The sequence below is a fragment of the Takifugu flavidus genome, chromosome 5 (genome assembly GCF_003711565.1).
Source record: "Takifugu flavidus isolate HTHZ2018 chromosome 5, ASM371156v2, whole genome shotgun sequence".
Classification (NCBI taxonomy): Eukaryota; Metazoa; Chordata; class Actinopteri; order Tetraodontiformes; family Tetraodontidae; genus Takifugu; species Takifugu flavidus.
In genome coordinates this window covers 10806704-10830919 of record NC_079524.1, presented here as the reverse complement: position 1 = coordinate 10830919, position 24216 = coordinate 10806704, and the positions used below count along the sequence as shown (strand labels likewise).

The 24216-nt window shown below is 49.4% G+C and overlaps 1 protein-coding gene across 4 annotated transcripts; it reads left to right on the top strand.

The window, feature by feature from the left end:
* Positions 1-628: 628 nt before the first annotated feature.
* kat6a (K(lysine) acetyltransferase 6A) lies at positions 629-23518 on the top strand. Of its 4 annotated transcripts, none has more exons than XM_057033863.1 (17): positions 629-940; positions 2272-3616; positions 10766-10874; positions 11790-11905; positions 12328-12409; positions 12694-12808; positions 12911-13227; positions 13809-13921; positions 14569-14684; positions 14769-14910; positions 15339-15500; positions 16019-16112; positions 16196-16427; positions 16604-16799; positions 16882-17580; positions 17750-18008; positions 18105-23518. In XM_057033863.1, exons 2-17 carry the CDS (start codon positions 2954-2956, stop codon positions 21389-21391), a joined length of 6702 nt encoding a protein of 2233 aa, XP_056889843.1. In that variant the 5' UTR covers positions 629-940; positions 2272-2953; the 3' UTR covers positions 21392-23518. The 4 variants fall into 4 exon arrangements, with proteins under 4 accessions (XP_056889843.1, XP_056889842.1, XP_056889840.1 ...); XM_057033862.1 differs by having other exon boundaries at positions 630-853; positions 17747-18008; XM_057033860.1 differs by having other exon boundaries at positions 630-940; positions 17747-18008.
* Positions 23519-24216: the final 698 nt, after the last annotated feature.

Genomic DNA, 24216 nt, shown 5'->3' with positions numbered 1-24216 from the left:
TGAAGCAGAAAACACATTTTGCAGGCACGTTATCAGATCTTGAACCTGATCCAATCAGGCTTATTTAAGTCCACACTCCAAATATAACTCGGTTTATGCAGAACCTCCGTTATTACACTATGAGCTGCGAGGATCCTTTTCCAAACACAAATCACAGGGAAAAGTTTCTCACAGCTACTCATCAATCAAATGTAAAGCGGAGCCGCTGCAGTCATTTGACATGCTGATTTTCTTCCTGGTGGAAGGATAACCCTGTTTCATGGAATGATGTTCGCTGCATCCGTGAACCCCCCGCACACACAGATAATAACACGCCTTATCTAATCCAAGGAGGAACAACCTGCGATCGTCACCCGGGGCCCAGATCTGTGCGACTCGTCTCCCCAATTTCATCCCCCAAAACACACAGCAGCTATGAAATACTGCAGTGTGGCGGGGTTTGATCTTTAAATACCCTCTAACGTGAAGGCGCGCTCACTGGCTTTTTCTTTCTTATTTTCACAACAGCTGGATAAAATGTGGACGCTCCCTTAGTTCCCCCTCTCCGCTGGTGTACAGCAGAGAAGGCGAGAGCACCTCCTCTACGCGTTCCTCCCCCTTTCCTCCAACACCACTACCATCTGTCCCTTTCTTCCACTTCATGTGTTCCAGCAATATCCACACCCCTCTCATAGCAACAGCACACCTCCGCCCCTCGCCCCCCGCGCCTTGCAGTGAATTTTCCTTCCCCTGGATCTTCGCCTCGAACCACGCAGACGGTCCCTTGGCCCTGCCTGACGGTCCGCTGGTCCCCCCTCCCCCACCAGCCTCGCTCCTGTTTCACTCAAAGATGGCGTCGGCTCCAGAGCCTCTGGTCTGTGGCTGCATTTTTAGGCTTGTTGTTGTCTCCGTTCCGCACGGTTTTGGCACCTTCTTTTCGGCGCCTCGGCACGGGATCCCGGTGAGTAGCGGCGGAAGCCGAATCGGGGGCGTGCGGTGTTTTTAGTCGCGCGGTCTCCTTTACCCGAGCTCTGGCAAACCAGAACCGGACCAGCTCAGGCTTTCGGGGGAACCGCGAGAGGGAGAGGGAGAGCGGGGTACGGAGGGATGGTGATCGCGGAGGTGGGTGGGAGGGTGGGGGGGGTAGTAGGAAGCGGGGGGGGGGCAGCCGAGGCCTAGCTGCTCCGCTCCAGCGGCCTTGCCTTCACTGCACCGCAGGCTGAAGCGCTACGTGGGAGGGCGGTTGTTGGAGGGAGGAAGTAAGCGAGGCGGAGCGCGCAGAGGTTCTCTCCCGGCCCGGAGATCGAGAAGGAGGGCGCCCAAGATTAGATATTCCCAAATCTCCGGCCCTTACATCCGGATCTTTGCACTTGCTTGCTAACCGAGACGGTGTCTGTAAGTTGCATTGTGCCGTTTGGAAGGCCGTCGTCTCAGGTTAACGACAAAATGACATTCAGAACGACATTATTATTTACGGCTGTCGTAGAGCGGTGGTTTGATTTTTCTCCCCCCCCCCCCGTCGGAGCGTCGGTAGGAAAAGAGGAGGCAAGGCGCGGGCCATTGTATTGTTTCTTGCTGTTTACATTTGGAGTTAGCGAGCAGCGTTAGTAACATAATCGTAACGTTAGCTCATTAGCTATCCCCCAGTGTTAGCCTGCTAAACAACAGCTGTTAGCGGGAAGGCTTGTTGTCAAATACTTGGCTGTCTGATATCACACCAGTTTGAGTAAACAGCACGACGGCTACACGGTAGATGATTTATGTAGCTGAGATTTATTTTTTTGTAAAGCTACCCCCCCCGGCTAATGTTTGCAAATAGTCTGTGTTTTGACTGCATCGTGTTTATGTTAGCAACCACAGTGCGTTATGTTACACTTAGCCTCATGGTCACCTGCTATTGCGTTATTTTGCTAGATGTTTACACTTGATAGAGCTCTTAATTTCTGTATTTATGTGACACCTTGTGTCATCTTTAAGCCTATGGGCCGTCCATGCTGGTGTGATAATGTCTGTTGGCAAAACGTCTTGGATTGCTGTGTAATTTCCAAAATACATGCTTGTTTACGTAAATGATCCCGCTCCTCACTGTTTCAGCTTTGTTGTCTTGTGACTGTCCCATTTGTGTTCTCTGGGTCAGGAATGTTGTGTTGTGTCTACGGGGAAAGGGACAGTCGTCTGCCCTTTAGTACCAGGATGCATGTGAACAGATTTGGGTCCTTAAGTTTGTCCCTATATCCAGAGAAGCGTTTAAAACAAGAACTAACATTTGTGTCTGTTTCTCCTTTTGTGCAGGGTTTCTCAGCTACCAAAGTCATATAGGTGGCGTCGGGTCACCGTCCTGTTCCCGGCTGTAAAATCTGTCATCCAACGTCAAGGAATCCCAGATTACTTGAAGAGAGGAGTGCACGAGAGAGAAATACATCCACATATTCAAACGCTTACTTCCCAACTTGGGGACTACTGCGAACGGTCTTTTTTTTTTTGCTGAGAACATCACGGACAAGAAGCTGAATGAACTGATTCTTTAGATCACTATAGGTGTGTTTTATTTTTAAGAGACCGTGGAAAGTATCCTTCTGTATTTTCGACGGCCCTTTCCCCCCGAAATTGTGCGCCGTGGGAATTTAGGCGGCTGATAAACCCGTTCCATCCCGACGCTCTCCACTCGCCCTGCTTCTCGCCAGGGGGGCTTCTCTGGCGAGGGGTGGGTGCCGGGTAGACACATCTTTGCCAGGTGGAGGTTTGGCTCACGGGATTTGTGCTATGGTCGGCTGTTCCTTACCGTGCTGTTCATACTCGGCTTCTGAGGGACTCTCAGTGCGACCCCAGGACAAGGGATAGTCAGTAGATAGAGGGCAAAGAGGGGAGTCGGCGGCGCTACGGCGCAGGCCACGTGTTTCCTGGGCTTACACTCCCTTTTTCGTGTGGCGAGCAGTGAGGCCGCGGAGCCACTGCGCCCACTCAGACCGCAGCCATGGTGAAACTGGCCAATCCGACGTATACTCAATGGATCCTGGAGGCCATCAGGAAGATAAAAAAGCAGAAGCAGCGGCCGTCGGAGGAACGCATTTGCAATGCCGTGTCCATGTCTCATGGCCTGGACCGCAAAACGGTCCTGGAGCAGTTGGAGCTCAGCGTGAAGGACGGCACGATCCTTAAGGTCACCAACAAAGGTCTCAACTCCTATAAGGACCCCGATAACCCCGGGCGCGTGGCTCTGGCCAAGGCCAAAGGGAGCGGCAGCACCGGCGGAGGTGGCAGCGGCAGCAGCAGTGCCGGCGGAAGCACTCACTCCCATTCAGGGAAGAAACCAGGACTTGACTGGAACAAGCTAATCAAGCGAGCCCTTGAGGGGCTCCACGAGCCGGGCGGATCCGGCTTAAAGAACATTGAGCGCTTCCTGAAGTGTCAGGCAGACGTGGCGGCCTACCTCTCAGGCAGCGGCTCCATGGGCCCTGGCATCTTCCACCAGCAGCTGAGGGTGGCCCTGAAGAGGGCCGTGGCCCACGGACGCGTCGTCAAGCAGGGGCTGCTGTTCCAGCTCGTCAGCCGGAGCAGCTCGGTGGATGACGGGACTGGACCAGTGTCGCTGGATTCACTGCCACCAGTACGGTTGTTGCCCCACGAAAAAGACAAGGTACAATCTTTGCACGCACCTCCTCTATAAAGGAGAAAAAAGTGTCCTCAAGTGTTCAGACGTGCTCTAGAATTGTGGAATGATATAAAAAGTTTAATTTCAGCAGCTCAGTGAGGACTTCTGCTGTGGGACTGTCCGGCACTTGTGTTGTTTACACTGGTTTAATTGGTTTACATGGTAGTTTGTCCCACTTATTAGAGAAGAAGCCTTCTTTTGTTTGCTTCAATGGACGTGGGCAGCAGATCCTGAGGTGTGTGTTGTGTCACAGACCAGCGGTTGCAGAGTGATGCTGGGTGGGCTCCTGATTTTTGGGGATTTTTTTTAAATGGTGGACAAGGTCACGGGCAGTAATGGTCACATGGTCCTCAGCTTCCGACAGGGTGTGTGGACCAGCTGCAGGACTGGTAGCAGAAGATGGGCAGAAGAAAGGCAGAGAAAAAGAGTAGAGCGGAGGAGAGGCGGTGTGTAGTGGTGCCACAGGAAGAGGCCTGCATGACGCAAACTTACAGGCTCTCTTTTAACCAGGAGGAGAGAGGCAGAGAAAAAAGAGGGAGAGGCAGACATGCAGGCGACAGAGGAGAGTGGGAACACACCCACTCCTGTAACCTGATCACAGAGAGCAGCCGGCTTCTACCCTCTGCTTTTAAGGGCTACGGACATTCGTACACGCAGATATGGAACCAAGAAACAGACATAAACACAGACGGAGGACGTGCTCACATGCAGACACACACACACACACCTTTACGAATCTGTTCAGCGTGCCTGCAGACATCCAAAGCATGTTTTTAACCACACACTTGTAAATAAACGCGCAGCACAATGGCCTGATTCTATCGGAATCTTCAAGCTACACTCGTATTCAATTACATTTCCTGTCTGGTTCTTTGAATATGCTGTGTTTTATTTTAGGTACACTTTACAGCAGCGGCATTAAACTGGCTGGCTGGTTGACTCTATAGACTCTATAGACTTGCTCAGATGGCTGTGGTGTGACAGTGACCTGCTTGGCTGCGTGAAGTCGTCCGAACAACCAACAAACCCCTGCAGAGCTCAGCAAAAGACCCCCATTGCTGGAAACTGCCACCCTGTTAATCAGAAAGTATTGGTGTGTGACATTTCCTGTGAAACCGTAAGTGAATATGAGGCGTTGGTGGATTTTACGTCTTGTCTTAAGGCGTGGATCGGGTTCAGCGAGTTGCTGTCACAGAAGTCTGTTCACTGACTTCAGCATTACTCCGCTCAGTCACCCTTGTCTGACCATGCTTCATTGGCATGTTGTTGTGAATGATTATCAATGTGAGAGTGTGTAAAAGCAGGGTGGGAGGGGGGGTGGGGGGTGGCGGGAAACAAAACAAATGGGTGAGCACCGGCTTTGACCCCATTCTGAAGAGATTTGTGTGGTCAACGTGCTGGTGTTTGTGTCAGAGTGCTCCATTCAAACGTGATTCCAGTCTCTATTTCTGTCTCCCCCGTCTCACCCTAATAGGGTACCATTGCCAGGTCATGAGGGGGGAGGTGAATGGGGGAGTGGAGTCAACCCGGGGTCACGGATATATGATGGCAAACCTCATTGCCTCCCTGAGCGCCCCTTAGTATGAGGCTGTGGCCATTAGATGGGACGAGCTTGATGCTAAGCTTTTGTGTGTACGTCTGTGTGCAGGTTGTGTGTTTGTGTGCGTTTCATCCCGTCTTAATAGGCAGGAGCGATCTCTCTGCCCCGAGGTTGCCCTCTCCTCAACAGCTGGAGCGGGGTGAACCAGAGTTCTCCAGGTTGGCGCCCGGTGTCATGGCGAGGACGTGTGAAAATCTCCGAGAAACACGTGCGCAATTGTGTCACGCTTATTGTGATCTCCCGCTGACCTTTAAAGCGGCCACCGTTGGCACTACGGGTTATTAGTCGGTTCGAATGGGCGATGTGAACACAACAAAGTTAATGGGAGTTTATCGGATCCGCCCTGATCCACCTTTGGAACGCATCAGTAATAGATCCTATATTTGGGATTCTGCATGGTTACTGGATAGAAATGATTACTGGGTTAGGGTAGGCCACAAGAATGCTGGGGAAATATTGTTGGGCAGCATGAATTGGTCTCCCTGGGCTCTGTTTCAGATGTTAGTCAGCCTCTTCTGCCGTCCCTCTGAAATCCACCATACTGTAATTAACACGTAATGAAAAAACTGCCTGACTCCCATGTGATCCTTTAATTTAATTCAAAATTTGATTTTGACTCGTCCCATCACGACCTCGGCGCACACATCAGCGGAACGCATCGCCGGGGAAGACTGAGTCAGTTTCCCGACATTTTATACAGAAATGGATTAAAAAATGGAAAAAGAGAATCAGAATCTGACCCAAAAACATAGAAGTTTGTTCTGTTCTCTGGTGCCACCCGTTTCATGCTTGTCACCGCAGACACGTTTGACATTTAGAACCTGCAGGGAAATCGAGAACTAAAAGGGTCATTAAAAACTGTATTTTCTCCTCCAGCTTCTTCTATTTCGTCTCCTTTTCCCTCCAAAAATGTCCAAAACATCATTTAAAAATGGCTGCGTGTCACAAGGTCAAGGAGAAAGCCCATAAAGCACTGCGGTCTACGTCTTGACAGCTGCAGCGACTGACATGTCAGATTAAAATAAAAAGTGTTTTTCATTACGAACAGCAGCCGGAGGCGCTTTATCTTCGAAGATAAACGAGGCTGCTGGATTGTAAGAGCACCATCGCTGCACACCTGTCTTCAATATGAGGAAAATAAAACAGTATGAGGGATTTGCAACTTTCTGTTCACCAAAAGATCAAGCAGCACTCCAGAAATGACACTTTTGGCAGGTCCAAAAGGACGATGAAATGCACTTCTTTTCACTCCATCAAACACGTGCATGCAGCAAATGTGCTGCACTCACTCTTAATGGCAGCTGAAAAGGCCAGTTCAAAATTACATTTGTTGTCTAAAAATAGAGAATTACCGCTGCGTATTTGGGAGGCTGGCGCGCAAACAATTGCCGGACAGTAGAATGTTGTTGTAGATTCAGTCGACGTTTGACGGCTGAGTTTTCGGGGGTGTTTCCTCTTGAAAGCATCACACCTTTATGGAAGAGTAACTGTGCTCCAGGGAAGACTGTAGTGCATGCAGAGTCCTAAAGCTTGGCTAGCCTTGGTGGCGCGGGGCAGATGCTCCCAGCTAATGACCCCGTAGCAACGCCGTTGGCGACCGAGCGAGAGGGAGCAGTTCTCTGAAGTTCACCGATGAGTGATGTGAACCGCGTTTGGCTGCACGGGGTTATGGCTAAATTCAACTTCAACACCTGCCGATCCGCCGTGGCGGTGACGGTTGGAGCACAGCCAGTTTCACGCTGGGCTTTTTACGTTTGTGCTCCTCAGCTTGGTTCCTCGCGGGGAATTATGGGAGGGCGAGTTGGAGGAACCAGGCAAAGACGTGTGCACCGTTCCTTTCTAGGCTAGTGGGACAGAGAAGGCGCTGTCCTCTTGTCTGCTGGTGCTCGAACAGCTCTGCTGGCGTGTGTGTTGCGCACTTATAATATATCAGGGTCCGTCTCATGTGACCCGGTCCAGAGGGGTCTCATGACTAAATGAACGGTTCACACATGTTTGTGTTTCTTCGCTGCTTCTCTGTTTGTCCTTTAAGAGTGATCAATGGGCTTGTTGGAGGTGGGAGCCGCTACAGGAGTGGGGAGGTGGTTGAGATCCATTTTAATGAGATCCTTGAGTGAAGACAAGGACAGCGGTAGTGTTTTCCAAATTTGCCGTTTATCCTTTCTCCCACCCCTCCTCCTTTTTCCTTTTATTGTTCCAGTCTTTTCATAACAAATGCCGGTGCTTGACCGTGACCCTCCTCTGGTTTTAATGGTAACTGTTAAAGAATGAGGCGTGCGGCTGGTTGCTGGCACGCAAATCCGCAGCACTCGGAGTGCGTGTTTGAATCTCGTGCACGGGCGACCCAGGAGACACAGGTGGGCGTGTTTGCGTTGATACAGAAGCCTGTAAGACGTGTTTGCGTTGTTTGCACGGACGTTCCAACCAGCCGTTGCTACAGGGATGCTAACAGTTGCCACAAGGCGTGTCTCTTTGGCTCCGACCTGCATTTTGTTTCTGGATCCATCTCGTCAGGATCGAAGAAGCGCGCTTAAAATAGAACAGGCACGCACACACACACATGCTGGCCACGACAGGCAACGTGAGACATTTCTGGAGCGCCGCTGTGGCGTGAACAGCCCCGGCAGCCGGTGTTGGAGGAGGTAGAAAAGAATGACACAGAGAGAGGAAAAAACATCTCTTGGGAGGAATTTGAGGATTTCGTTTCGGAGCTCCAAATATCCCTGTCATGAAGGCAGGATTAGGCTTTCATTATTTTGTATCTAGCAGGGATTAATTTACAGCGGCAGCCAGTAACTGAAGCCTCAGTGAAACATACTGTACATCTCACTACACACTGGGTGTGAGTGTAGGAGGCTCTCGGTGTGCGTTGACTCGAGTGCTCAAAGGGCGAGCTGCAACGGTTGGCCGGCCGCTGCAGCGAAGGGGTTAAACGTCAGGAATGATTGAGGTGTTGGTCGCATGCAGGCTGCTCGGAGGACGGCTGCTGCAGGTTTTCTCCTTTTTTTCTCCCCGTCTTTCCCTCCAGGTTAACATTTTCATCCCTCCGCTCCCTAATTCACACACTGCTCCTTCCTCCTTCTTGCCATTCCTCCGCTGTTGTGACAATATATTAATTTCTACCACCAGGTATAAACTCATTAAAATGTAGTAACACTTCCAAGGATGGAAATCCTTTGATCCACTGGCACTAAGGATCCTTATTCATTGAAACGGCTGATCAGTAACACTCAGTGTAAACATGTAGTTTATGTGTGTGAGTGTGAGAGACGGCATTTATGAATTGGTCGGTCTTCATCGCGGCTCCATCTTCCTCGTTGACCCCTGCATGTCTCTGCTTATCTGCTAACAGCGACTCTCTCCAGCACACCGCTAACTCAATTCTTTCCCTGCTTTATACCTTTTGTTTCTCTCTCCCAGTCCCAGCGCTGGCAGCAGGGTGAGCGCGCGCGCGCCTGTGTGTGTGTGTGTGAGAGAGTGTGTGCGTGCAGGAGAAAGCGTCTTACAAGGAAATGAACCCAATAAATCAAGCTCTCGTCCCTGTCTCCTCTGTGCCAGGACATGCTCCTTCCTCTGCTCTCTGCGGCTCTTTGCACTGTTGTCCTGCAGAAAATCTCAAACATGATCTGCAGTGACTCTTATTCTACCTGCTCTCAACATGTTATCATGTAAATCAGCGCATATATTAACACCCACATCATAATCGTTGGCCTTGAATGTCTCGTAAGGAGAGATAGATTTGATTTGCTCTCTGAAAAGAGACCGCTATTGATATTATCAATGATCTTAAAGTCTTAAAAATGCCTTATGTAAAGGAAGAGACCAGCTGACTGCATCTTCGCGGTGATGGGTGATATTTTGCTCCACAGATGCAGATTCCTCCTATTTAGCATCGGGCTAAGACGCAAGTCATTGGAAATGACGTAGACACGAGCAGTTTAGGCTTCAGTCAGCCACATGCGCATCATTATCGCATATTAATTCATATGAATTCAATTTGGCCCCCGTGTTAACTAGAATTCATGGATCGCTCTGTGTTGCTGGAGCTCACCCTCGCTTCACTAATGTGCACGGTTTGCCGTACTCGCCAGAGTGTTCTGTGACTTTATCTTTGCTGAGCACAAAAAGAAAGTGGCTGTCCAGAGAAATCTCTGCAGATTAAACTAAACATGGATATGGAACGGAAAAGGCTTCCTGTCTCTGCTCTTCACCGTCACTGCTCCCACTCTGTCAGGTTTCATGTGGGCCACAAACGGTCTTAATTCGGGATTCTAGCTGTTGTTGCTGGGCTGTGTTTTTGGATCGTTGCGATTCTTCCCCTCCGCTCTTGTTAACGTCAGCGGCGAGTTACGTGAACATCGACCGTGCTGGTTTGGCTGAAGGTGGTTTGTTTCTCCAGCAGCTTTGATATCTGCTCTGAACGCTGGCTTCCCTCCTCTCCCAGCAGACGGCCAGCAGATGTCTACACATTGTCTCCGGCCTCGTAGCTGTGTTTGCGGTCGGGTGATGTAGGGTGGCTCTCAGGGCTGAGCTGTGCTACATTCTTTTCTGATGATGGTGCTGTACTGTGGGAGGGGGACGTTTGCTCTATTTCTGAATGTTTTTTCTTTCATGAAAACCACCGTCAGATTTCTCTGCTGAAGTCGACAGTAAGGTTCACCGATGCCGCACACCCAGCACTCATCCTCAATTTAAATTTGTTCTTGGCTCATTTTTACGTGTAACTCGGAAATGAGATCACTGTCAAATTAAGGGTTTAGAAGGAGATTCGTAAAGGTCACCACAGAGTTCCACTGTTGGTCCAGGCTTTACAGATTACTCTCCTGGCCTTTGATACTATTGAATTTTATTTCTGTCCAGGGCGTTTATGTTGGATGTAAATATCACAGCCTGAGTAGGATCATCTGTTATGGACAGAGTTTGAAATGTCTGTTGGAAATTTTGCAGCAGTAAACAAAGCAGCAGTAGGCAACCACTTCCCCCTCAGGGCTTCCAGGCCCTGTCATCTAAGGAATCCTTCCCACCCCACACCGTGTGTGTGTGTGCGTGTGTGTGTGAGTGAGTGAGTGTGAGTGAGTCTGTGTGGTGCACCTGCAGTGCTTCAGGGATGTGATTTTTCAGCCTTATCTGACACAAAAGTCCTGTTTGAAGTTTTAGGAACATGCTAAGCGTTAGCCTCCCCTTCTGCCTCCATGACATAATCCATCCTCAGGGCTTTTGTCTGGTCGTATTTTTCGTCTTAAGCACACAAACACAGGAAGGCTGACATGTTTTTTGAGGTTGTGAGATATATTAAAAGCTTTATGTTGCCTTTGAACTGAATGTCTGCATGTTTTTAAAATGTTGAAGTCGTCCACAGGTATTAGATCCTTTAGCCTGAAGAGAGTTAAAGCTTTATCAAACTCTGCAGGAGTTTGCCGAGAGGTTGTTACACTTGTCTTTTCCTAATCCAACTGTGGCAGCTCATTTGATTGTTTTCCTTTGTTTAATCGAGCTGTTCTGACTCCCTCCTCCATCCCCTGTTCCCTCTCCAGCCGGTGGCAGAGCCCATCCCCATCTGCAGTTTCTGCCTCGGAACCAAGGAGCAGAACCGCGACAAGAGGCCAGAGGAGCTCATCTCCTGCGCTGACTGTGGCAACAGCGGTGAGTGGCGCTCAGTTTCATCTCGTATCCAACCGGCCTCAGCGGTGGAAGATCGACTCGGCACTCTGCACGTTGCTGATCAAATCTAGTGTCCAATCTTGAGATTTGTTGTTTTTGCTTCCTGTAAAAACAAACACAAATCCACAGCAGTCACCGCAGAGCTGCCAGTGTAATTGTTAAGAGGTTTCCTAATCTTTCCCTGGTTCTTCCAGACTCTTCTAAATCTTAAGCCTTTAACTGACAGTCGGCCTGAAAGTGAAGATTCCTGTAAACCTGCCGCTCCCTGACCTGATCTTTCCACTGATGTGGTCTCCTCAGGCTAACTGATGCTCTAAGTGCTTGAAGCACTTGTATGTGGAATCACAGTTTGCTGTTAAACTGTGACTTTTGAGTACAGTCATCACACTCCAGCCTGCACTCACACTTGGATTTATCACACTTTATTTTCCCTGTTCACAGCTCTTTTACTCCTTAAACTGAAGCTGATCCTTGAAGCTAAAGTACTAATATCGCTGGTAATTTTATATTTGACTCTAAGTGAAGTGTTTGGCCTCAAAATAAACACACAGATTGTAACACAGTTTTTTTTTTTTTTTTTAAGGAAACCTTTTCTCTACCAAGAATTATAATATTATAACCCATTTACTGATATTTTACACTTTTTAGCGAGCTTCTGCTGCACACAGGTCTGTTTTGTTCACAAAGGCTTTGCTCTGACAGGCTGTCACGTACGTTTGAACACTCCTCGTGGAACCATGAGGAGCTTGATTCAACATCAGCCTTCGGTTCCAAGCAAAGCCCCCCCCTTTCCTTCTTCTGCAGGGATACAAGTGGGTCATAGCTGTCAGTCAGAAGAGACAAAAACCAAGATAAATTGACGCTCTGTTGTGTGTTTGTGTGCTGATCTACTTACAGGCCACCCGTCCTGTCTCAAGTTCTCCCCAGAGCTCACCGTGCGAGTCAAGGCGCTGTGGTGGCAGTGCATCGAGTGCAAGACTTGCAGCAGCTGTCAAGATCAAGGAAAGAACGCGGTGAGTGAATGAGCGACTATGGCGGCCCGACAGGCGTAACGGTGCCTGTGAACCTTCTCTTCCTCTCAGCTTAAATGGGAGATGGAGACGCTGATAGATATATCTGTGGTCTCGGGCGTGAGCTATTTTAGTCAGCCTCAGTGTGATTTTTCTCTAGTACTTGTCAAACCAGAGATTATTGCTATTCAGATGTTTGTAGGGGAGCATAACAGTTGAGATGAAATGTACAGCCTGCTGCAAGAGATGGGAAATGGGTAGGTTGGAAACACTCAACCACACCATCAACGTGCTCATTTGTAGTGTTATAGAAATGAGAACGAGCTGACCGTCGATCCATGACCATCGATTATAGAATTGATGTGTATTTGTCTGAAAGGCATTATAGCCCTAATTTGTTTATGTTTATTGTGTGTGGCATACAGGAAAACATGTTGTTTTGTGATTCTTGTGATCGGGGTTTCCACATGGAGTGCTGTGATCCACCTCTAACAAGAATGCCAAAAGGTAAATGAACAGGATTGCTCATTTGGCTCATTGCCTCTTTATCTGCTCTATTCTCATGAATTCAGATCTGTTTTATGCCAGAAGACTACAGAATAACAAAGAGACGCAGCTACTGAGGATGATATAATAGTCACCCTTAATGATTTCTGACTCTCAATGGAGCGTCTAATGCCTCCCTGTCTTTGATACACCCAGAGCATTGTGGTGTCTGCACCGATGCCTGTTTCATCTAATCCACATCAGTTCATCTGAATCTGTATTTTCTTTCTTCCTTCTTCTCCCAGGCATGTGGATTTGTCAAATCTGCCAACCCAGGAAAAAGGGAAAGGAGCTTTTGCATGAAAAGGCAGCACAAATCAAAAGGCGCTACAGTGCTCCGCTGGGACGGCCCAAGAACAGGTACTGAAACGCCTGAAGCAAGCGGCGTCTTGCTGCGCATCAGCAGTGTGACTAACTGCCATATTTTTGCTCCCCTCACTTGCTTTCGCCCTTCCTCTGTAGGCCTGGGAGGCCCTTCAAAAAGTTAGCTCTGCGCGGCCGGCGGAAGCGTTCAGCATCAGCCAACTCTTCCTCCAGCTCGTCCTGTGAGGGTTACCCCGGCGACGACCGGCTGCTGTTCTCACAACGGGACGACGACGACCTGTCCCAGAGCAGCCTGTGCTTTAACAGCAAGACCAAGGGTCTGATTGACGCCCTCACAAAGTTCTTCACGCCGTCGCCCGAGGGCCGCAAGGCTCGGCAAGAAGTTGTGGACTATTCCGAGCAGTGCCGGATTCGAAAGAAAGCCCATCGCAAAGGAGAGGGAGACGACAGGGGAGGTGAGGACAGACGGGTTTTTAAAAGTTTGCATTTTGCGAGACAATTTTAGAAATGGGTTTGTAACATTGGGACAGTGGGCATGAACCTCATTAATAACATCAGTGTGCCCGTATTAATTATGTAATTGCACTGTGTGGGGAGAAAACCATTGTGCTTCTTCACAGTGCTGCAGCAACAATTATTAATGAAGTGGCGGTGAAAGTACAAATGGTCTATAAACGTTAACAACCCAAAATGTGCAAGTCGCACCACGTTAACGAGACGTCTGCGGCATTGCATTCAAATATTTATCACGACATAATTTTCTAAATTTTTAATGAAGCTTAATAGCAGGTTGTCATTTTCACAGTTTATCGACAGTTTCAGCGCCATTCGTTGTCGTGTGGCGTCAGCTGCTCTGCAAACGTCTGGATTTGAGGGTCAATTCAGCTTTGTTATAAAGGATCTCATCCTTGTAGAGAATTCCATCTTTACCCATGTTTGTCAACTACCTGTTTACTGTTTCAGCAGGATTATGTTGAGCATAAAAAGGGAGGCATGCCTTTTGTAACATAATCACGACGATGATTTCCATCCTCAGACAATCAGGAAGGCAGTGACTGGCGTGACGAAGACGAGAAGCTGCCTGGTCATGAGAACCTGACGGAAAAAGATATCGAGTTGTTCAGACATATCCAGGAGCTGGCATTGCAGGTACTTGTTGGAAAATCACTAGGTTTGGTATTCCAGAAACCGAGTGAAGGCTTTGAACAGTGTACCGTGATGTCATCAATGTAGCAGAGGGATCGGCTCCATGTGGTCAGAAACAGCAGCGTGTTGTTAAAAAGAGGCTCAGAGGTCGGTGGGTGGGAGAGTTAATGAGCTGTGAGAGACTTTATTTCAACACGGAGAGCGATTAATTTGCAATGGAGCAGCTGCTTGATTCCACATGAATATTAAAACCATCCACGTCCATGATGCAAGGTTGGACAGTGCGCCGGTTGATTTAGTGAGGATCAAAGGTTTTGTTATAAATGGCTATTAGATGCAAATAGCATGATGTAATGGTGGGACAACAGCTGCACTGCAGGGTAATTAAGCTGTAATGTTTTATTTAAATTCCTCATAGTTGGTGGGATTAAAAACAGCCCCTGTTGTTTGATGGGCCGTCACGCTGGTTGAGTGGATGAGAGGGGCACAGCACATCTCATCTTTTAGTAAACACGGAGCAGAGCAAATATTTCTCATTTCACTGGGTGTATTTGTGTTTTGACTATATTTGACTGGCTATATGAGACTCTTCTTTTCAGCTTGTTATTGATCTTCTGTGTCTTTCCACCCCAACGTTGTCGCCCACGCAGAAAGTTGGGGTGACCGGTCCGCCGGATCCCCAGATGCGATGTCCGTCGGTCATCGAGTTTGGCAAATTTGAAATTCAGACATGGTATTCATCCCCGTACCCGCAAGAGTACAGCAGGTAGATTTGATTTCTGTTCATGCTTCGATCATAAAATCCATTTGTGTGGTCTGATTTCTGACTCCTTTTGTCCCTCCTCTCCAGACTTCCAAAGCTCTACCTGTGTGAGTTTTGTCTCCGTTACATGAAGAGCCGCAGTATCCTCTACCAGCACATGAAGAAGTGCAGCTGGTTTCACCCGCCTGCTAACGAGATCTACAGGAAAGAGGATGTTTCTGTGTTTGAGGTGAGGGACCCGACGGGGAAAAGCCAACTCCTTGGATTTAGTGTCAATCGCCCAGCCTAAAAGTGATTAATACAGGCTGGTATTTACAGGGTGATATTTACTGCATGAATTTAAAATACATGGTGGGGGTTATAGCACAGGAGCAGGACTGTTGTCTGCAGATCTCCCATTTTCCCGCTCTGCAGTTCCTCCTCGCTCAGAGGCCAGCACAGATAGCTGGCCGGCTGCCAGCCCGAACCCCCCCTCCTCTTTCTGTCTCCAGCCTTTTCTGTGTGCCTGAACAGGACTCAGGAGACACGGCTGAGATCATCTTGAACTGCTCTGTTCACCTTCACTCTGTCCCCCAGCCTTTTAAAAGCAGTTTAAACATGTATGTCTGGACAAAAGGAGGCAGGTGCTGATGTTTTTTTTGCTCTAATTCATCACAGGTTGATGGGAACGTGAGCACAATCTACTGTCAGAACTTGTGTCTGCTGGCCAAGCTCTTCCTGGACCACAAGACACTCTACTATGATGTGGAGCCCTTCCTTTTTTACGTCCTCACCCAGAATGACAGCAAAGGTTGCCACCTTGTCGGCTACTTCTCCAAGGTATAACTCAAATGATGTAACTAAGAAGTAGTTTTCAAAATTCTCCCCTTTTATTGAATGATTCTGATGACATGACTATTTATTTGTACTTTCTGAGACCGGCATGAGTATGTTTCCTACTGGTGTGAGTGCACAGAACCCTCTTCAGTCTGCACAAATTTGCTAGACTGACTGCATGAACAAAAGATAAACAACAAGATGGAAACATTCAAATTAGGGGAGATTGATATGCTTTGGCGTCGCTCCACAGCGGTGCTTTCCTGCACACATACAAATGTTGATGTTGTGCCTCAGATAAATGCGGGGGGGGGCTGTGAGCTGTGTTGCCCCTCTGTGGAGTTTGTAGTCGCAGGTGCTCCCATTAACATTCCATCTCGCTGCCAAAACACAGCAGTTAGCAAGCGGACGTGGCATCATCAACACCCTGCTGTGCGCCCACACAGGCCTGCACTGTGGTGCTGTCTCCATGATGTGTATGCTAATGGTGAAATGAGTGGACGTCTTTCCATGTTTTGCAGGAGAAGCACTGTCAACAGAAATACAACGTATCATGCATCATGATTCTTCCACAGTATCAGCGCAAGGGCTACGGACGCTTTCTCATTGACTTCAGTAAGAGCTCCAGCCTTAGCGAACACGTGACATGTGAACGATGTTGGTATGTGCATCGTTTCATTGTGTCTTGCTCCCTCCAGGTTACCTATTGTCCAAACGTGAAGGCCAGCCTGGATCACCAGAGAAGCCTCTGTCAGACCTGGGCCGGCTCTCCTATATGGCCTACTGGCGCAGCGTTGTGTTAGAATGTCTTCACGAGGTCCAGGACCGGCAGATCACAATACGGCAGCTAAGCAAGCTGACCGGGATCTGCCCGCAGGACATCACCACCACCCTGCACAGCCTCAACATGCTGGAGCAGCGAGGAGACAGGTCAGAGATGGAAACTGGGCAAAGGGGTTTCCCTCTTGTGTTGCTTGTACATGGTGTTTTATATTTCTGCATGTGTAAAGAGGACTTTGTGAGAGAAAAATGACCAAACACAATCCTGAAACATTGAGCTGAATTATCAAACTCCTTCATTAACTTGAAATTCCTGGTTTTGTCAGATTGGTTCTGGTGCGACGAGAGAAGCTAGTGAACAATCACATGGCTCGTCTAAAAGCTCGGCCACGACAGCTAGACGTCGACCCCGAGTGCCTCCGTTGGACTCCAGTCATTGTGACCAACACGGTGGTGTCAGACCCCGAGGGAGATGATGACAACGAGGAAGACGATGAGGACATGGAAGACAACCGCAAGGAGGTGCGTGCTTTGACCGAGTCTTTTCTCTCTCATTTTAAAATATTCTTTTTGATCAATTATTTATGTCATATTACTAAAACAGGTCAAACCGAGTAAGGTGGCACCGATGTCCTGGCACATGCGCCAAGGGAAAAAGAGGCAGGAAGAGGATGACGAAGAAGAGGAAGAGCAAAAGGGCTTTTTGGGGTTTCCAATCAACCAAAGCTCTCCAGCATCCCTTCCAATCCGCTGTCCACCCTCGGCGCCCGAGCCATCCCGACCCTCTGCCCCAGCAAATGGAGAGCGCCGACCACGGGGGCGTCCACCCAAAAACTGGCCTTGGGGAAAGATGAAAGAAAGAACGCCAGTGGGCCGGCCACCTAAGGTGCGCCCAGCCGAAGATGAGGACGAGGACGATGATGACGACGACGAGGAGAGAACGGATGTGGGGAAATCTATAAGCGCGCTCGGTGGCCCTTCTTCTCTTTTCTCTCTGGACAGACAAGCTGAGTCCTCATCCTTTCACTCACTGGACATGTCAAAGCATCAGTCCATCGCCCCCACACGAAGAGGCCGGCCTCCCAGGAAAAAGAGGGGTCCTAAACCCAGACTGACTGAAGCCCACGGAGAGGGACTCACTCAGCTTCCAATGGTTTCCAGGTTAAATGAGTCCCCTGTGAGGAATAGCTGCTTCACTGAAAGCAGCGATGAAGAGGAGGATGACGATGAAGAAGATGACGAAGAGAGTAGGGCGTGCTCTCCACCCATCCTCACGAAACCTGCAATGGGGCTCAAATGCAAGGTAAGAAGCTGGCAGTTTTTCACTCCTCCACTAGAGGGCAGTAATTTGCCTTGTTTTTGTGGCTCTCTGACTTCCATCTAAATGCGCAGTTATTGGATCAGAGCATGAACTCGGTTTTGTTGTTAGTTGAAAAGGAAATCTAATCGCCCATCCCGTTTTTGCCCAGAAGCCGCTGAGGAAGCGTCGGTTTCGCCAGCGTAGCCATCCTCACAGCAGCGTGGTGACGGAGACCATATCTGAAACCACAGAGGTTTTAGATGAGCCTTTCGTAGACTCGGACTCAGAGAGGCCGATGCCCCGGCTGGAAGAAGAGACACCCCTGGGACACCCCCTGCGCCGCTACTCTTCCGCCCACTCGGCTCTGAGGCTGTCTGACCCGGCACCCAAAAGAGGCCGGCATTCCAATCTCACAGACTCAGAGGAAGACGGTGAGCACTATATCAATCAATGAACTTCTCCTTTGATGTGCCTCTTGAATAAAACCTTTGGACTTAACCTGTATTTTATATTTATCTTATTTGCAGAGTTAACATCTGTACTAAAGCCAATGGCTGCTCTGCCAGCAGCCCCTTTAGAGATGCTCTCATCTAACCCCGAGGTCCCAGTCAAGAAGAAGAAAGGCTGGCCGAAAGGGAAAAGCCGCAAACCACTGCACTGGAAAAAACGGGGACCCGGGAAACCACCCGGTGTGGGAGCCATCCAGCGATCAGCTGTGGATGGCCAGGCTCAGGATCCCACACCTCCAAAAATCAAGATGAAACCTGGCCGCAAGCCACGGAGCTGGTACCTACAGCGGGAGGAGGAAGCTCAGAGGCAGGAGCAGGACAGACAGAGGCTGATGGAAAAGCTAAACAAAGACCCCCAACTGCTGCAGGCTGATGACCGCAAGCGAGTGTGCAGGACCAGCACTGACAGCAAACAGAGAGACTCTGATGAGGAAGACGACTATCTCCCCAAACCTGTAGAGCAAAAGATACCCAAGAGGCGAGGGAGACCACCCAAGAACCGCTCGCTCTGTGTGCCCCAGCAACCTGCTCCCAAACCCGCGCCCACGTCTGAGCTGGATGATGACGATGATGAAGAGGAGGCCGAAAGAACCTGGGATGATGAAAAACCAAGCCGTCCGCCATCTTGTCCTCTGCTTTCTCCGTCTTCCTCTCTATCCAACTCGGGGCCCCGGGCCCCACAGTCCCGGCCTCAGGACACCGATATGGCTGACAGGGAGGAAGACGACGATGACGAGGAAAGAGAGGAGGAAGAATGTGGCAGCATGACTGGCAGCACTCGGCGAGTGGTGGTTACGCCAGGCTCGGGCAGCAGGCGCAGCGAGGACCACGATGCGGATGATGAAGGTGATGGACACTTGGAGAACAAGAGCACCAGCAGCAGCAAGAAGAGAAAGAGCCAGGAATCTGAAGAGGAGGAAGATGACGAAGATGATGACGAAGAGCCCGCCTCCCGAGCCAGCTCTCCCCCAGTTAAAGAAGAACCACAAGGTGGAGAGGCTTTTTTAGACATGGAGAACAGCGTGGCTCGGGATTATGTCAGCAAGCAGGAGGAGGAGGAAGAGGAGGAGGAGGAGCCTGAGGAAGAGGCCAAATGTCAGCCCGCCTCGGTTGATCCGCAGCAGGAGGAGAGGAGACGCCGGGAGCAAGAGGAGTCGGCCGCCGCCGCGGCAGCGGTGGAGACGGTGACGGCCATGTCGGCTCCCCCCGAACCGATCGAACTCCAGCCGCTGCACCCGGAGGACAAGGATGTGACGCTGTTGATGGAACCCCAGCATGCACACCCACACTCCCACCAACACCAGCACGCTGACTTCAAGGAGGAGCTCAGTCACCCGCACCACCCCCACCATCACTCCAACGAGCTGGACTTGGAGACGATGCAGGCTGTGCAGTCCCTGACCCAGGGGGAGTCCCAGGACGATGAGGCTGAGGCCCAGCCGCACCACGGAGCCTATCAGGACTGCGAGGAGACCCTGGCCGCCTGCCGGACTTTGCAGAACTACAGCCATACGGCGGAGGCTGAGGAGGAGGCGCTGACGTTGGTAGAGGAGTGCGGGGCGTCTCAACACAGCAGCCCCCTGCCTAATCCGCCGGTGCCGCCGCTACCCAGTCAGTCTGTACGCTCGGTGAACAGCCCGGGATTGTCCTCGACCATCATAGACACCACGCAGACGGGTCAGAGGGGAGGGACGCCGGGCCCCACTGGAGCAGGCGCTGCTGGTGGAGGCTCAGGAGGCGGATACACCCAGATCACTCCCGAGCATCCCAGTTCTCTCTCCGCTCCTTCTCAGCAGAACATGGAGACCTCGCCGATGATGGACGTGCCATCCGTGTCGGACCACTCGCAGCAGGTGGTGGACAGCGGCTTTAGTGACCTCGGCAGCATCGAGAGCACCACGGAGAATTACGACAACCCCAGCAGCTATGACTCCACCATGGGTGGGGGCAATGGGAACTGTAACAGTGGTAATGGAGGAATGTCAGCCACAGTGGTTCCTGGAGCTTCCACAGCTTCCTCTTCTTCATCTTCATCCTCTTCGAGCTCAGCGACGCCGTCCTCCTCGTCCTCCCAGTCCAACAGCTGCTCCTTTGTCCCGACACCTAGCCTCGCGTCCACAACAGGAACTGGTGGGTCACAGCTGGCCATGGGAAGCTGCAGTCTCATCCAGCAAACGGGACCAGGAGCCACAAGCGTAGGCAGTTCTGTTCCCCAGCCCCCGCCGCCCCCACCGCCGTCCAACACCCCCAGCTGTGGAATCAAATCTCCTCAGAGCTGCGGCGTGATTGAGAGGCCGCCAAGTACGAACCAGCAGCAGCAACAGTCCCAAAAAAAGGTTCCCCAGCCCCAGCAGCAACAGGCCCCGAATCCTCAACCTCCACAGTCAGCCCCCCCTCCACCCCAGCAACAGCAGGCCCTGTCCCAGTGCAGCATGGGAAATGGTTTCGCCTCCACACCAATGATCATGGAGATCCCAGAGAGTGGAGGCGGGGGAGGGGGCCGTGCCTTGTACGAGCGCATGGGTCAGGACTTTAGTACCGGGGGCTACCCCCAGCCCTCGGCGACATTCAGCCTGGCCAAACTCCAGCAACTCACCAATACCATCATGGACCCCCACGCCATGCCCTACTCTCACTCCGCCTCCGTCACCTCTTACGCCACCAGCGTCTCTCTCTCCAATCCCGGACTGGCGCCGTCGCCCCACGCCCCTCTTCCTCAGGGGCAGCCCACCATGACCCCACCCCCTAACCTGAGCTCTGGCACCATGAACCTGGGCTCCCTGCAGCTGCCGTGCAACATGCCGACTACAAACATCAGCCTGGGACCCCCCCACACGCAGCGGCTACAGGGTCAGATGGCCACGGTCAAAGGCCACATTTCCATCCGCTCCAAAGCCACCCAGCAGCTGGCCCCCGCCCCTCACCAACAGCAGCTCTACGGCCGCAGCTCGGGCGCTGTGGCCATGCAGGGCAGGCCGCGCACCTTGGCGGTGCAGCGCGGCATGATGCCCAACCTCATGCCTACGCCGGCGCCGTACAATTCCATGAACATGACGCCGCTGAACGCCATGTCGGCGGGCTACCGAATGCCGCAGCCGATGATGAACAGTGGTTACCACGGCAACCCCGCTTACATGAATCAGCCTGCCCAGTACCCTATGCAGATGCAAATGGGCATGATGGGAGGCCAGGGTTACCCTCAGCAGCCTATGCAGCCCAACCATCACAGCAACATGATGTACACTGGCCCCTCCCATCACAGCTACGCCGGTGTGCCCAAACAGTCGCCGTACATGAGCAGATGAGCACCCAGGAACTGACAATGGAAAACTCGCTGTATTCTAAATGTCCATTACACCTGTTTGCCGTCTCCGGGTCTATAACGGGCGTTAGGTGAGCAGGTGGTGGGAGGTGGAGATGATCTTTCCCGTTTTCCTTTCCTACCTTGTATTTTGTCCCATTTTTACTTCGGCTTGCCTCCCCCTTTGCCCTCCCGGCTGGCTGCGTTTGGGGCTGAGTCACTTGGGTTCCCGGGCAGGGGTCGAGCCCACGGACCTGCTTCAGACCAGGCATTCCCAGAACCCCCTTCTGTAGCGTGGACTACAGGCGAAGCGAGGGACGTCGGAGAAAGACGAGAACAGGATTAACTTTCTCCGCGGAACTGCAAATATTAGCTGAACAAACAGTGGTAAACTGAATATATCCAACCATGCACACAATCTTTTCATTGATTTTCAAGCCTTATCTTGATGGGGAAAAAAAAGACATTTTAGGCTGAATAATGTTTTGTTAAAGCATAATATGGAAACCTATTTTTGTTGTTTGTGTTTTTTTAATACTTATGTGCAGTCTGACCTCTCATATGCTTTGGTCTTTATATATGTGGCATTCTGGAGATGCTCTCACAAATACCAGATCATCAACAACACGTTTTAAGTTCCAGAAAATTGAAGAGGGAGGCCGACGGGTTCTCTGAGACCATGTACCAAAAAGACAACGGAAGGGAGGGAGCACGTTACTGTCCGATGTGTCCATAGGAAAAGCTAGTAGCATTATTTTCCACCACTATGAAGCGTTTCGATGTAAATATTCTGGTACCCATTACCGGACACACACACTCGAGCGAGCCGTCTGTGATTGGTGGCCTGCTCAGGAAACATTTAACTGTTGTCACACACTCCACTGACAGACGACATGCTGCGTCAGCCTGTTTTAGCGGCGTAGGAAACGCCGCTAAAACACGGGGAACCAGATTCTGGATTCCCTGCTGAAAGTGTTAGCCACCCAATAGAGTCTTGCCTTGTCAGCTGTATTGTTTATTATTGTTTTGTTTTCTATTCTGCAAAATACTGCACTCCCATTGGCTAGAACCATGGCAGCAGGAAGTTGGCCTGTGTAGAAGGTTTTCCTGAAGTGCTGGTCTAGTGCACGATTTGGCCCTCACAGAGGAAGACTTGGAGTGGGTGACGCGGTTGAGCGCGATGCTCCACTATCCAGTATTCAACAACAAAAGAGGAATTTTCTTCCAGATGTGACATTGGATACTTTTTTGTGTGTATCGTTCTGTTCTGTACCTTTTTTTTTTTTTTTTTTTTTTTGTTGTGTTTCTGAATTTTATCAGACCCGGGCAGCTTTCTTTTATGACACAAGCTGGCTCTTTTTTGACTATTGTAGAGAAACAGTTTTTTCTATAATGTAAAAGGAAACTCTGACATTGATATTGGTACTGTCATTATTTTTCACTTCTGTTTCAGGAAAACACAAAAAAAAAAAACAATACATATTTTCTAGCTCGCCTCTTGGGTAATAATTACTAAGAATTTCAAAAGCTAAAAAATAACCACTCACTTTTAGTGACTTTAAGATGCCTTTAACCTCTTCATTCCATCTCATCTCTAGAGTTTTTCTATCTTTGTGTAGTATATTAATGCTATTTTAAACAAAAGGATTACAAATATCTAAAGGTCACTTGGCATTCTTTCTTTTTTTATTGTGTGTGTATAGGATGATTTCCTTACATTTGAGAGGCATGTAAAAAGGAGCTCAGTATATTTCTGTCTGTTTATATCGCTTCCCTTTTTGTATCCTTTGTAATTGTACATGTTGCGTTGTATGCTATGAGAGAACGCAAAATGAGAGGAGCGACAGCTGCGCGCAGTGAAGGTCGATGCGCTCGGCAACCTCGACTCTACTCTGTCCTCGCATTTCCATTCTGTTATTTTTTTTTCTTTCTTAGCAAGTACTTTCAAAGAACTCTGTACATTTTAACATAAAATGAAAATAAATTATGTTGAGCCATTCATGTTTGGCTGGAGCTTTTTGTAATAGCCCATCTTTGTCTCAATCCACTGCTTCCAGATGCTTTAATTGTGCTAAATATCATGTACATTTTCAAAATGGTGAATCTTCTTGAATAAACTGATTATTTTGTATTTGGAATTGCCTTTTATGCCTAATTAGGGAAGATAATAAAGGGGCGGGTGTGTGTGTGTGTGTGTGTGTGTGTGTAAATGCTACAGGTACTATAATAGCTTGTTTGTGACACATGACCACATTAGACCACTAGATGTCGTTGGAGAACAGCCGTAGAGCCCATGTTGGGGGAAAAAATGTTAAATTGTTCAATTTAAAATTTTGACATAAGAGACTAATCTTTTATCGGCAAAGTAGAAATTGTTTGGGGTTTCTTCAGGCTCGGAATTGTAAATGTAATCCCTGATATTCTGTATAGATACTGCAAGCATGAAACATTTAAAGAATCTCTTTTGTTGGAGAAAGTTCATTTTCAGGGTGTGAGCTTCAGATCTAGAATTCAAAGTATTGCCAACGTGATATTTTCATACCATAAAAATTCAGTAGAAGTTACTTAAACACCTATTGTCGTATAAGAAAATATTAAACCCAGTATGATTTATTCCAGTGAATATTTTGCAATTTGAAATTGTAGAGCCAAACTTCTTGTCCCCAGGAAACATCTTTAAAGTGTTTCATGTTTTGGGACTAAGGTTCTGGGTCAAAATTTGTCTTTCAGCTTTTCTTTTTAAAAAAAAAACAAAAATATGATCGAATGACTAAATTTAATATTTTTTGACAAATTCAATTAAAATTGCATCAACACCACAGGGATTCA

Excerpts from the sequence above, each read along its gene's own strand:
- kat6a (XM_057033862.1), top strand. The coding sequence starts at position 2,954 with ATGGTGAAACTGGCCAATCCGACGTATACTCAATGGATCCTGGAGGCC. Across the intron at positions 10,875-11,789 it reads CGCTGACTGTGGCAACAGCG|GCCACCCGTCCTGTCTCAAG; the intron begins GTGAGTGGCGCT and ends ATCTACTTACAG. Across the intron at positions 11,906-12,327 it reads AAGATCAAGGAAAGAACGCG|GAAAACATGTTGTTTTGTGA; the intron begins GTGAGTGAATGA and ends TGTGGCATACAG.